We start from the raw sequence: 14,609 nt of genomic DNA on the forward strand, positions 1-14,609 counted from the left end.
GATGTTTGAAACATGAGGAAACAGCCTACGGAAACATTTAGCCAACATCAGTCATACGCAAAACTCATTTCCTACTAACCTGCTAACCCATTGTCATGTGCCGAATTTCTTTCCTATTGTAAACTGATGGCGAATGTGTTCTGTGTTGTGATTGGTTAATTACATTCTTTTTCCGGATGAAATGCAAAATAACACCCGGAAAGCTAATGATGTCATTTTCTGATGACGTCATATGGTTATTTCCTAAGTGACATAACACACAGCAAGGCCATAGCAACGTAGGCGTTATCAGGAAGTGATATAAAAACAGTGCGAATTATCATGTAAGGGTCATCGGGTCACACTAAGCATGGTTGCATCATGTGTGTGTGTGTGTGTGTGTGTGTGTGTGTGTGTGTGTGTGTGTGTGTGTACGTACGTACGTACGTCAATACATATACACACACATATATATATATTACATTCTCTTATATTTTCAGTGCAATCATAGTACATGGTATGTACTATTTTTCAGATCACATACTTTAAGAATTTGATAACTTTGCAAATTAGATGTAAATTAATTATAGTCACAGCACTAGGTTTGTTGATTGTTGATACTTAATCAAACGTACTAGGATGACACTCCGTAATTGACGTCATCAAACAAAAACATTTCAATAGCAACTTTACATTCAAAGCTGCCCAGTGTTCTGAAAACAAAACAATACGTTAAGCACTAGTTTATTTTTTATGTAAGGATATCCAAAATGACATCATTCGATTTGACATCATTTCTATTCAAAAATACACCACGTCACATATTCTTACGTCATTTGACTGGAATTAAAGTTGCGTATACAGTTTACAAAAACACGTTGTATTATTAAGCTTGAGATTATATGATAAAGAGATTATTACCCTCGTGTGTTTCGATATCGCCAATATCATATGCTAAGGGAAAAAAGATGTACGAGGCTTGTATAATACAATATTCCTAATATACGATATTGACGATACCGAACCATAATCAGGAAATTCCTATATATAATATATATTAATGTATGAAACGATATGCACGGTGTTGATTTATGTAGAATGTTTGTTCTTGTAGGATTGCTTTTCGATACATATATATATATATATATATATATATATATATATATATATATATATTGTAGATGAGTACCAGTGTCAACATCCAACAACTAAAACCAGAAGAGCATGTTACGATAGTTGAAAGTCAAGGTCAACCAGAAATTCAATATGGTAACTGTTGCACTAAAGGTATTTCCTTCATTCAAAACGGGATCTACACATTTTTCAGTGAGCATAATGCAGTGCTGTGGCGAGTGTTCTGGTTCAAAGTGGGCGTGTTGTTTTTCATTTATTTCGGTTTCGCCATGTACACACGGTTTGGTGACGAAGGCTCCCTACGACTGCTCGTGTGCACCGTGTTTGGGGTGTTTGTGCTTGTCGTACATTTTACCTGGAGATGGACTGGAAGACCTTTTATTTGGCTTGGTGAGGCTCTATCAAGCCGGCAGAACAAACGGAAAGTCCAGATCTTACGCTGGTGAGTATCACTATGGAAATTCGACAGACATGCAAAACGCAAAATGAAAAAGGTGCGAGTTTCATAGAGAACTATTAAAATGATTCTATGCATATACCCTCTCTACTTAGCAAGACAACAACAACAACTACACTTTGTCCACAGAAACCTTCTGTCGCTACTCGGGCTACTCCAAACTAATAGTAGAAAGAGATAAGAGCACAAACACTAAAACGGAACAGGACATATCTCGGCTTTTGATATAAAAGGCTGTAAAAGAGAAAGTGCTTCTTATTCGGTAAGGAACCAAATAAATATATCTATTCAATTTGCTAGAAGAAATGTGTCATAAATGTCATTTATGCATTCAACACTTGATGTTTGGAATAGTCTGAAAGCGGAAATACGAAATTTTTAACGAATTGCATCTTTTCAAAAAGCAGTAGCACCGGATGTTTATTAAGTACCCTCATTCTATTCGGCTGAAATTGAGAAGAAAATGGTTTATATACCAGATTAAGGTCTCACTACACAGTTCACTTCCGGGTGAGAGTTCATTCATCACGGTCCACTTTAGTTCCCAATTGTGACACATGTTATGGTTCACATATTCACTTCTAGGAAATGGTGAAGAATTAATGAATGAATGAATGAATGAATGAATGTTTAACGACACCCCAGCACGAAAAATACATCGGCTATTGGGTGTCAAACTATGGTAATGCAAATAAATAAAGTGATGATCAACATCAATATAAAAATTCAAGACTTAAACAAAAACAGTGTAAAGAACTGTGCAAAAACACAAATATCACAGAATTTTACGGATACTGAATTTTACTCAAAACTTCAATTTTGTGCTGTATTGGCCATTCTCAAAGAGAATGTTACATCCCTGCACCACGGTGAGGTTACAGCACACGCAGGGGTGGTGAAGAATTAAAACAATATGCATGTTTAATTGTTAAACCTTCTGGCTGTATTTTGCAATATTTTGTAATATTGTGCATTGACCGTTTGGGACATGGGTGTATAGCGCAGAGATCGGTTATTGGACCACCTGTTCGGACCAGAACTACAGCTAGATGCGGACATATAGCAAAAAACTGAGACGGAAATGTTCTCAATTGTGGAGTGAAAATAAATGCTTATATAATATACGTTCGCAATGGTGTATGTTGTTAGTGTGAACGAGAACCCGTTCTATTGGCAATCTTCATTTGAAGTTGGGCAGTTTAACATGGGTTTCAATGGCAGATGACATCTGTGTAGTGAGACCTAAGACATGCCTGTAGTACTTTAAATGCAGACCTATATCGCTGTGGTCTAACTATTACTGTCGATCCATTGTGTAATCGTGGACATTATTTCGAAAGCACTCATCTTTTTTTTAATGTCAATTTTATAACCAGCAAATACAAATTATTTTAAAGGGACATACCGTAGGGGTTTTTTTTATAATTGAAATCACACTATACTTAGTATTTATGGTTTAGATTATCAATTTCCGTACATTCGAAGTGTTTTTGATCATCTTGGTGTATTTAATATCACAAAATGAATTTCTCATATTTTTAAAAACGCACGTGCGCCTGAGAAGTGACAGTTATGGAGTCGAGTTTTGGTCTATTTTTAGAGGGTATTTCACCATTTCAAAGTCACAGACTCATATTTCAGTCAATTGTAACTTTATCCAAATGTGTTACAGGTTTGTAGATTAATTAAACTTAGTGTTAATTTTCACGGGTTGAAACTAGGGTCTGTCCCTTTAACAACTTAGAAGAGTTTTGAACCAATTAATCTTCAGTTGATTTAAAACGATCGAGACACGTTTAATGATGATACCAATAAGCAAATATTTGAGCATGTTTACAAATATACTGACCGAAAAAACAAACGCAAGTTCAGTTTTGGTAATACAACCTTTTAATCCGTATACATTTGACACATAGCTACCTCATTGTACTGTCTGCAGAATCTTTGGTTAAAATTGGGTCAACCGTGAGCACGTGCGAAACTATATGCGCATTACCGATTTGTCAAGAAAGCATGCATCCGGGCCACTGCCACGTGCTATGGACTTGAACACCATACCAAATCGAAGTTGTGAACAGTACACGTCGAGGGCACAACATTTCATTTCAACACGACTGAAAAGCAAAATGTCGCGAATGTTACAAGTTGATAGGAGTAGGGCTATTGCTCTAATTATGCAAGGGCAATCGCAACGTCGCGTCACCCAGCAATTTGGGGTACAACGATAGCTCATTTCGTAGGCCGTCTCAGAGTCACAGGAAGATTAGCTGACCGTACCAGGAGCGGACGTCCGCGCGTTACGTTGCCACACCAAGATAGAGGCATACGTCTTACAAAAATCCGTAACCTATTTCAGACGGCTACGGAGACGGGGAGTCGGGTTGTAGGTACTCATGGTCACCCAGTGTGTCCACGAACGGTTAGGAATCAGTTGCAGGAGTTCAACTTAAGGCCACGACGTTGGTCCGCAATTTACACCCAGGCGACGTTAATGTCGATTGCAATGGCTGCGTGTACATGCACAAAATAGGTTTCACTTGGCCTCAGACCACAATTAATTTCGCTATATGTTTCTATATAGCCTTAGTGGCTATAACATTTTTATTAATATCAGCAGGATTTTTGCCTGCCTGGGGGACACATACCCTGAAAATGACAACCCCTGTTGTCCAGCTCTTTCTCTCAGCATATTGGTTTAAACAAACACACCCTCTAAACCAGGCCGGAATACTCCCATTTCACACAAAAAGCACTACTTTTGCATGGGCCGGAATTACCACAAACCAGTCTTCAATGTCAACAAGTTACACATGTTTACAAACTCCATGATCTCCCCTGTCACTTCAATCAAATAGTTGCCACTTCATAGCTGTCTGCCATGAAATAATCACAGTCAAACAGCAGACTACTTGCGCGGTCAAATTTCCGGATTGGAAGATAACTGTAATCTGAGGCCACTTGGCCCACTGGAGACGTGTGTTATTCACTGACGAATCTCGGTTCTTGCTTGACAGGTCATGCGCGTAAGAATAATGCGAGGCCGCACGTTGCGAGGGTTTGTCTTAACTTTCTCAATGAAAACAATGTCCCAGTGCTCGATTGGTCACCCTACAGTCCAAATTTGAACCCGATCAAGCATTTGTGGGACGAGCTGGATAGGAGGGTCAGGAAGCGCGTAAACGTCCTAAATAACGTCGCTCATTCATTCATTTCAACTTATTTTCGTGCTTATATCCAATTAAGATTCAATCATGCTGTCCTGGGCACACACCTCAGCTATCTGGGCTGTTTGTCCAGGATAATGGGTTAGTTGTTAATTGGTTATTGGTTAGTGAGAGAGCAGAGGGGTTAGTGGCCTTACACCTACCCATTGATCCCTTTAGAACTCGCTCTGGATTGGAGCCGGTATCGGGCTGGGAACCCTGTACCTACCAGCATGTAGTCCGATGGCTTAACAACTGCGCCACCGAGGCCAGTAACGTCGCTTAGGTCACGCAGACCTTTCTTGATGAATGGAATAACATCCCACTAAGGACCATAAACAACTTGATTGGGTCAATAGTAAGGAGAGTTAGAGCAGCGACTGCAGCCCGGAGTGGGCACACACTCTATTGATTTGGATCAGGAAATGACGTAGAATACCCACAATTCAACGTTACCCATGCAAACGCCTTCTGTCATAATACATCAAAATTTGTCAAAATGTATTCAGTAATGAAGACATAATCTAAAAATCCAAACAATGAAATAATCATCAATAAAACATTTGAAATATTTACCACCGAAAACAAACCTTGCGTTTGTTGTTGTTTTTCCGTCAGTACATCAGTTGGGCTGTCTGTGAAGACACAATGTTAATAATGAATACTGTTAAACTATTGATTACTTCTATTTGTTTTCCTTTTATTGTTATTTCAGTTCATTCAATTGTTTTTCACAAATGTTTATTTTGATTGATTGATTGATTGATTGAAAATTGCAGTCGCCATTGTGGTCCAATTTAATGTTTATAATTGGGAGAGTGCCTTGTAAGTTGGATAACCTGTGCGGAGTCCTTGTGTGTGTGTGTGTGTGTGTGTGTATGTGTGTGTGTGTGTATGTGTGTGTGTGTGTAATCCGTATCAGTATAATCAAAGTCTGTGATATTTTTCAGATCACATACTGTCAGAATATGATAACTTGTAAATTAATCGAGGTCACGGCACTGGGTGTATTGACATTTAAGCAAACGTTCGACGGTGATACTCCATAAGTGATGTATGTTTTCATAGTCATCAAACAAAAACATTTCAATAACAACTTTACATTGAAAGCTGTCCAGCGCTCAGAAAACAAAATACCTCCAGTACTAGTTTATTTTTATGTAAGGACATCCAAAATGACGTCATTCGTGTTAGACGTCATTTTCATTCAAAAAGACACCACGTCACGTATTCTTACATCATTTGAATATTGAGTAATGGCTGACTGGAATTAAAGTTGCGTATACAGTTTGCAAAAACACGTTGTATTAAGTTTGAGATTATATGATAAAGAGATTATTACCCTCGTGTGTTTTGGTATCGTCAATATCATATATTAGGAATATATGATATTGACGATATCGAGAAAACACTGTGGTAATAATAATAACACACACACACACACACACACACACACACACACACACACACACACACAACCAAATATGTTTTCAATCAATTCATATTTGGCTGTAGCTGATTCCATCTCTTTGTCTCGACCAAGCGTTGATATAACACTATGTTGCACACGAAATAAGATTACTTTAAAATGAATTAAGTTGTTGTTAAATATTCATTTGTCATGTTCTTGTACGATATCAGTGGCATTACATTTTCAAGATGACAATGAGTCTGTGTCCTTTGTCATTCCCTTGTAAGATGGCCTTTCAAGATAACAATGAGTATGTGTCCTTTGTCATTCCCTTGTAAGATGGCAGTGGCATTACCTTTTCAAGATGACAATGAGTATGTGTCCTTTGTCATTCCCTTGTAAGATGGCCTTTCAAGATGACAATGAGTATGTGTCCTTTGTCATTCCCTTGTAAGATGGCAGTGGCATTACCTTTTCAAGATGACAATGAGTATGTGTCCTTTGTCATTCCCTTGTAAGATGGCCTTTCAAGATGACAATGAGTATGTGTCCTTTGTCATTCCCTTGTAAGATGGCCTTTCAAGATGACAATGAATATGTGTCCTTTGTCATTCCCTTGTAAGATGGCCTTTCAAGATAACAATGAGTATGTGTCCTTTGTCATCCCTTGTAAAATGGCAGTGGCATTACCTTTTCAAGATGACAATGAGTATGTGTCCTTTGTCATTCCCTTGTAAGATGGCTTTTCAAGACGACAATGAGTATGTGTCCTTTGTCATTCCCTTGTAAGATGACAGTGGCATTACCTTTGTCATTTCCAATAAATGCTGGTTGGGGGTTGGCGGTGATATTTTAAGATGAGAATGAGTCTGTCAATGACTGAGAGACTGTGTGATATCTGTTGCGGAGTAGCTATCTCGTGATTATGCCAATAAAATGAATGTATTCTTGTTAAAGGATTATGTACTTGGTGTCTGCAGTAATAAGTATAGTGGTGCTTATCAAAGAGGTGGCACTGGAGACTCCGGAAAATCTGATATCGCTGGCTGGATTGGCTGCTTTCATCCTGGTCTCCTACATCATTTCAACGAATCCATCTAGGGTAAGATTATAAATGATCCTAATGAAAAGAAGTAGAATCGTGTAAATGGTATCAAATGTATGGAGATTTTTTCGTGTGGAACTGGTGCACAAATTAAATTACCTAAGTGACATTGTTTAGTGTTTGATCTAAAATCCCCTGTCCCCTACTATGATTTATTTGTAATACCACCCCCTTTCAAGGATTAATGAAGATGTTGAATATATTGCATTCATGTTTTACGACAAAAAGAGACACACATTTATCAGCTAATTGTTTACACAAGACAACTATTTTTTACACAAGACATAATATATACTGTACATGAATATTGTGTTGTGATTTTAAAATGGTTTAATATTATTTGTCACATATGTAATCATTAACTCAATGAAACAAAAACTTATTAACCACATATTATAGTTTTGAAATTTGAAACTGTTTATGTTTATTCAGTACACTTAGGTCTTTAGACAACAGCATATGAAGATTTGTTTTACAATAAATATTTAGAAGAAAATATGTCAGCAGGAGTTTTATATATATACTGGTCTACTAGTAGATCTATCAGCATTGCGTGGACTGCCCATGTTCAGGTGACATTTCATCTATAAATAACAATTTAAATATCGACCAATTACAATTCGCCTTTTATAGCGTCATTCGGGACGATACCAATTCTAAAAATATCGGGCAAGACTATTTATGCAATAGGCGAACTTTCTGGTCTATTTCAACATTAAAAACCAGGGGGAAAAGTACAGTAATAAACTCTGGATTGTATACTAGTATAAACAGATTTTATGGCTATACCATCACGTGGGGGGGGGGGGGGGGGGGGCTCGTCTTGAAACGAATTTTATATTATAAAATTATAATGACATTAGTTTCCGGCATACTTCGTAATTCACCCAGATCATTTTGTATACCCTCGGCATAATCCCGAATGTTTTCAAATTCTTTTCAAATCACTGGCATGATTTTGCAAGTAAGGTTTTAATTGGTCGAATGAAAGGTCAACTGGACATGAGCTCCAATGGGGTGCTGTTAGATCCACAGGTAATAGTAATTAACCAGTGGAGCTAATTTAAATTATATTGAATCAAACCATTGTGTTTTGATTGGTAGCATTAGCATCCATCATGGACAGACACCTCTAGCAGCTGAGACACCTCAAACAGCTGAATGATAGGACAACGTACTTAAATATCAGTATCGTCAATATAATTATCATCATCGTAACAAATTATTAAACTTATCATCATAACCATCGATATCTTTATCATCCAATGTAATTATGTCAATTTCTTCTGTGTTTATCAGGTCAACTGGCATCCAGTGTATTGGGGAATTATAGTGCAGTTTTTCTTTGCCCTCGTCATTCTCAGAACGTCTGGGGGCTATGTAGCTTTCAAATGGATGGCTGACAGAGTTAAAGAATTCCTTGCACATACCAACGCTGGCTCTGTATTCGTTTTTGATAATCCAAGTGCTCACTTTTTCGCCTTCTCGGTAAGTCATTTTAACTCATTCATTCATTCATTTCATCTTATTTTCGTGCTTATATCCAATTAAGGTTCAAGCACGCTGTTCTGGGCACACATTTCGGCTATCTGGGCTGTCTGTCCAGGACAGTGGGTTAGTTGTTAGTTGGTTAGTGAGAGAGATAGGGTGTAGTGGCCATACACCTACCCATTGAGCCCTTAAGAACTCGCTCTGGGTTGGAGCCAGTACCGGGCTGCGAACCCTGTACCTACCAGCCTGTAGTCCGATGGCTTAACCACTGCGCCACCGAGGCCGGTTAATTTTAACTCAGTTATTTAAAAAAAGGCTTACAAAGAAAGGTTTAAAACTCACAGCTGCAGGACACTCTCCTAAAATTACAACTAATACAATGTACGAATACAGTTCCCTTGATCTTCCAACACTCCCATATAAAATATACATTTCAATAAATATTGAATTATTTATTGATATAAGCGCTAGGCCTGACCGAACAACGAAACTTACACACTATATCATTCTAAAAACTCTTACAAAACAAAAAACCCAACTTGTCCCGTCGGTCTCCTAGGCTGAATAACACGTGGTTCATCCAGCACGTGCAAAACAACTCATCACTACGCCACCTATGGGAGCTCATCCAAAATTAAGGGAAAATAATTTCCGTCTAATTCTCTACGATCAAACGACGAAAATTACATTTATCACGTATAGTTTTAATACATTATATAGCTATCGTTTTGCCCATCCAGTAACCTGTATTTAACTATATATATTCACAATCAGATTTAAGTTAGGTAACAATAAACCTTTTTTAGTGCAAAAGAAATTCGGACATAAAATATATAATACATGTTAGGGTTTTGGGTTTTTTTTTAGAAACTATGTGTCAGATAAGAGTTGGTCAATGGATTATATACAAATAAGAATACAAATTTCTAAAGTTAGGTTTTTAATATATAATTACGACATTTTCGTTCTCTATTTTACTTTTAAAACTTATATAACTGAAGCTTTACCTGTTTGTTTCTTCTTCGTTTTAGAACGAACACGTCTAAAACGTGTCCATATTTCTCAAAACTCTCATTTGATTTGACTTTAGTTTAGTTAACCAAAATATAAGCCAGTGGTGACTCTTATTAAATTATAGATGGCTGTAATGTATAGTAGATGACTCACATTGAATTATAGATTACTAATGAATGGTTGGCGACTCTTATTAAATTATAGATGACTGTAATGAATAGTTGATGACTCGTATTAAATTATCGATGACTGTAATGAATGGTTGGTGGCTCGTTTTAAATTATCGATGACTGCAATGAATAGTTGGTGACTCATTTTAAATTATTGATGACTGTAATGAATGGTTGGTGACTCATTTTAAATTATCGATGACTGTAATGAATGGTTGGTGACTCATTTTAAATTCTCGATGAATCTAATGAATGGTTGATGACACATTAAATAAATAAATAAATTTCTGTAATGAATGGTTGGTGATGTTTTCGTTACAGCTAGTGCCAGTTTTGACTCGTATTAAATTATAGATGACTGTAATGAATGGTTGATGACTCATATTAAATAATAGATGTCAATGGTGATATATTCGTTACAGCTAGTGCCAGTGTTGACTCATATTAAATTATAGATGACTAATGAATGGTTGGTGACTCATATTAAATTATAGATGACTGTATTGAATGATTGATGATTCATATTAAATTATAGATAAATGTAATGAATGGTTGATGACACATATTAAATTATAGACAAATGTAATGAAGTGTTGGTGACTCATATTAAATTATAGATAAATGTAATGAATGGTTGGTGACTCATATTAAATTATAGATGACTGTATTTGAATGGTTGGTGACATATTAAATTATAGAAGACTGTATATGAATTGTTCGTGACTCATATTAAATTATAGATGATTGTAATGAATGGTTGGTGATATTTTTCCTTTCAGCTGATGCCAGTGGTGACTTTCTTCAGTGCTGTTATCTCTATCCTGTACTATCTCGGCGTCATGCAGGCGATCGTCGGCGTGATCGGAAGATTTCTCGGATTCTGTCTCGGAACGACGCCGGTCGAATCTTTAACTGCAGCTGGAAACATATTTATAGGAATGGTGAGGTCTTTTAGACCGCGTCTCATATTGTGACGTAGTTTTTCTTTATAACATTATGATCGGATTCAGTGACAAAGACAATACTGCATAATAAACATTTCATGCAATGGCTTAACCTGTTTATAACAGTCACTCACGATAAACTACCAAACCAATCTTTATCATTACTTCTTAAGCTCAGAACAATCCTTAATTTCAGTTTGGGGTGGGGCTTTTGTGGGGTTTGGGTGATTGCGGATTTTTTTCTTCTGTTTTTAAGGGGTTTTTTAGGGGTTTTTTGGTTGTGTTTTCTGTGTGCTTTGGTTGTGTTTTGTTGTGGTTTGGTTTTGGGTTTTGATTTTGGTTTGTGTTTTGTTATTTGTTTAGGTTTTCAACAAAAACGGGTTTGCGGGTTTGTTTTCTTTTATAAAGTGATTTTTGTCCTGAATATTTCAGGTGGAAGCTCCGCTCATGATCCGACCGTTCCTGAATAAAATGACGATCTCTGAGCTACACGCCATGATGACCGGGGGGTTCGCCACCATCGCCGGGGGCGTGCTTGGCGCTTACATCGGTTTTGGGGTACGCTGTCTTAGTTTTACTACATGTTTTATATCATACTCTTAAAAGAACACGCACATGCTCACAGGCACACAAATATGTACACATCAAACGTGTCGAAATCGAAAGTGTGAAGTAGGGCGTTGCATGTATCGCCATTTCCCATAAGGAATATTTTGAACGTTGATTACACTTCCTCGGTAACACATATTGTAATGTTACATTCAAGATTCCCGCTAATCACCTATTATCGGCGTCAGTGATGTCGGCTCCAGCAGCTCTTGCCATGTCAAAATTAATGTGTCCAGAAACGGAGGAACCAATGATATCAGATCAGGACTACGGGAAAATAGAAGTCAGGTCAGTATGTCACAGCTAGCATATATATTGAAATATTGTGTGTGTGTGTGTGTGTGTGTGTGTGTGTGTGTGTGTGTGTGTGTGTGTGTATGTGCGTGTGTGTGTGTCCGTGCGTGCGTGCGTGCGTGTGTAAAAGAAATGACAATGTTGTGATTGTTTCCACAAGTCGCTGTCAGGAGAGAGAGAGAGAGAGAGAGAGAGAGAGAGAGAGAGAGAGAGAGAGAGAGAGAGAGAGAGAGAGAGAGAGAGAGAGAGAGCATGAGCATGAGCATGAGCATGAGCATATACATTGTATTAGCGCAAAACAATATTTCTTTTGCAATTTGTTTGAGGTCATACCGTAGTTTGACTGAACTACAAGACAGACAGACAGACAAACAGAGACAGACACACACACAGAGAGAGAGAGAGAGAGAGAGAGAGAGAGAGAGAGAGAGAGAGAGAGAGAGAGAGAGAGAGAGAGAGAGAGAGAGAGAGAGAAAGAGAGCTGTGATTGCACGTATTCATGAATTACTATCACAACAGTGATAATACTAGATATTCTTGAAAGGTGAGCATATCCTGTCCCACCGGTGTCACCCGTCATGACTATTGCCATCACAGCCGAGAAAACGAGCAATATTAGGTTGAATAGTTTCACCAAGCCTCGCGAAAATTCCCGTTATTATCTTTACAGGATTAAGCCGATATCCTACGTCATTAACTAGTTATTCTCAATATCATTCTACCTAAAGATGAATCTTAGATTACATTTCATTACTGATAATTTTGTTTCAGTTCAGAAAGAAACCTGATTGACGCCATAGCGACAGGGGCGACAGCTTCGATAAAACTAATCGCTAACATTATCGTAAACTTGATCGCATTTCTGGCTCTACTGGCGTTTGTAAACGCGACGTTGACGTGGTTTGGTGACAGAGTTGATGTCCATAATCTTACATTTGAGGTGAGATGAATTTAAACAATCAGAAAGGTAAACATATTAACTCATTAAAATGTGTATATTTGTACGAGGCATAGTCAAAATAAAAGATTTGTTCATATTCGTATCTTAGTACAGTTTAATGAGTTGCTGTTGGGTGCCTCGGTAGTAGACTGATGCTGATCACAATCTATTATACTCTGCCAAACAGCTGCGAAGAATTAAAAAAAAAAAAAAATCGGGTAATAATTTTCATCATCTTCTTCTTACTATTTTTACCTTTTAGCTTTTTGTTTCAATTAAATATTGTTTTTCCTATTACAGCTGATATGTTCCTACGTTCTGTATCCTGTGGCTCTTGCTATGGGCACATATCCACAAGATTGTCGGCGGATCGCTCAGCTTGTAGGGGTCAAAACGTTCACCAATGAATTCATCGCTTACCAACGCCTGAAGGACTTGCTTGAAAACAAGAAACTGTGGCTAAACTACACACAGGTTTACAACAGCTCTTCTGATTGGCTGTGGCGTGACCAGGATGCCTTTCTTGTGAGAACAAACGTAACACTGGTTGGAGGATTTTTATCGGTGAGATTGGACTGCATACTTTAAAGTTGTATGATCATAGTTCAACTCGGTTTATGTTGTTATTTCATGTGTACATCCAGGATTCTATAATGGGGGAGGGGTCATACATTTCTCTTAACAGTAAGTTTGAGTTTGCCAAATTCGAAATCTGTATGAGGCTTTCTAGGGCATGCTCCATGACATTTTGGAAATAAAGATACCCAGAGAAGCGTTTTCAAGGCAATGTTGTATATTGTGGATGGTAACGTTTTTAATACCGTCGTTGAAAGGGTGGGTGGGGGGTCATGGGACCCCTATGGTTTTACTGTGGTGGATACTATGGTTACTTTTCTCGCGGAATGAGAACGGGGTCCGTTTAAGTGATTAGTTTTCGCTTAACGTAGACTAATATTTCCAATTGCAGACACGTTCCGAGGTGATCGCTACATACGCCTTGTGTGGATTTGCCAATATCGGCTCTGTAGGAATTTTACTAGGAGGGTTGTCTGCTCTTGCCCCGAAAAGGAAGCCGGAAATGTCGAGGATCATTTTGAGAGCCATGATTGCCGGCAACATTGCTTGTTTTATGACGGCGTGCGTTGCAGGTAAGATGACCGGGATCCCACTCAAGATATAAGGTTTCTTTACACCATTTGTCCACTGACCGTACTCTATCAAGAATATAAGCAGGATGGGGCCAGAGAATTTCGAGAATTTGTGTTTATTTTATTGTCATGCTGGTATCCACTTCTGGTTCTAAAGTTGGGTTCAGGGCACACACCACCTATCTAGGCCGTCTGTCAGTACAAAGGTTAAGGGTTAGCTATTATTGTTTTGTGACATATACATTCGTGTAAATGTCTTTAAAGCTCACAGTAGTGTTTTAAAGAGCTAGTGATATATTTTCTTATTATAAAATACCATATTAACTTCAGAATCTCAAGTACGATCAATCAGTTGTCACAAATATAATTCGATGAAACATAGTCTGTAGTGGTCGCATAGTATCCGCAGTTTATTCCAGTAGTTCAAACTAACAGTCCAAACTAATTTTATATTTATATATTAATATATCCAATTACCATTTTAATGTCTATAATGATATATAAATGTTTTATTTAATTTAATCTTTTCTTCTTGTAGGATTGTTTTACCGGGAATTTAAAGATGAAGCGTATAAAGTTTCCTAACGTTTTTCTCAAATGAAAAACCATTGAATGATAAAGTGAAGTTCGCCATCATCAACATATAGATAGATAGATAGATAGATAGATAGATAGATAGATAGATAGATAGATAGATAGATAGATAGATA

At 37.5% G+C, this 14,609-nt stretch overlaps 1 protein-coding gene across 1 annotated transcript; it reads left to right on the top strand.

The window, feature by feature from the left end:
• Positions 1 to 1,160: 1,160 nt before the first annotated feature.
• LOC121381611 (solute carrier family 28 member 3-like) lies at positions 1,161 to 14,609 on the top strand. Its single transcript, XM_041510946.1, has 10 exons — positions 1,161 to 1,555; positions 7,142 to 7,286; positions 8,589 to 8,777; positions 10,744 to 10,905; positions 11,341 to 11,466; positions 11,675 to 11,805; positions 12,583 to 12,751; positions 13,052 to 13,315; positions 13,719 to 13,899; positions 14,438 to 14,609. Exons 1-10 carry the CDS (start codon positions 1,161 to 1,163, stop codon positions 14,482 to 14,484), a joined length of 1,809 nt encoding a protein of 602 aa, XP_041366880.1. The 3' UTR covers positions 14,485 to 14,609.

This window comes from Gigantopelta aegis, chromosome 9 (assembly GCF_016097555.1).
Source record: "Gigantopelta aegis isolate Gae_Host chromosome 9, Gae_host_genome, whole genome shotgun sequence".
NCBI classification, from domain to species: domain Eukaryota; kingdom Metazoa; phylum Mollusca; class Gastropoda; order Neomphalida; family Peltospiridae; genus Gigantopelta; species Gigantopelta aegis.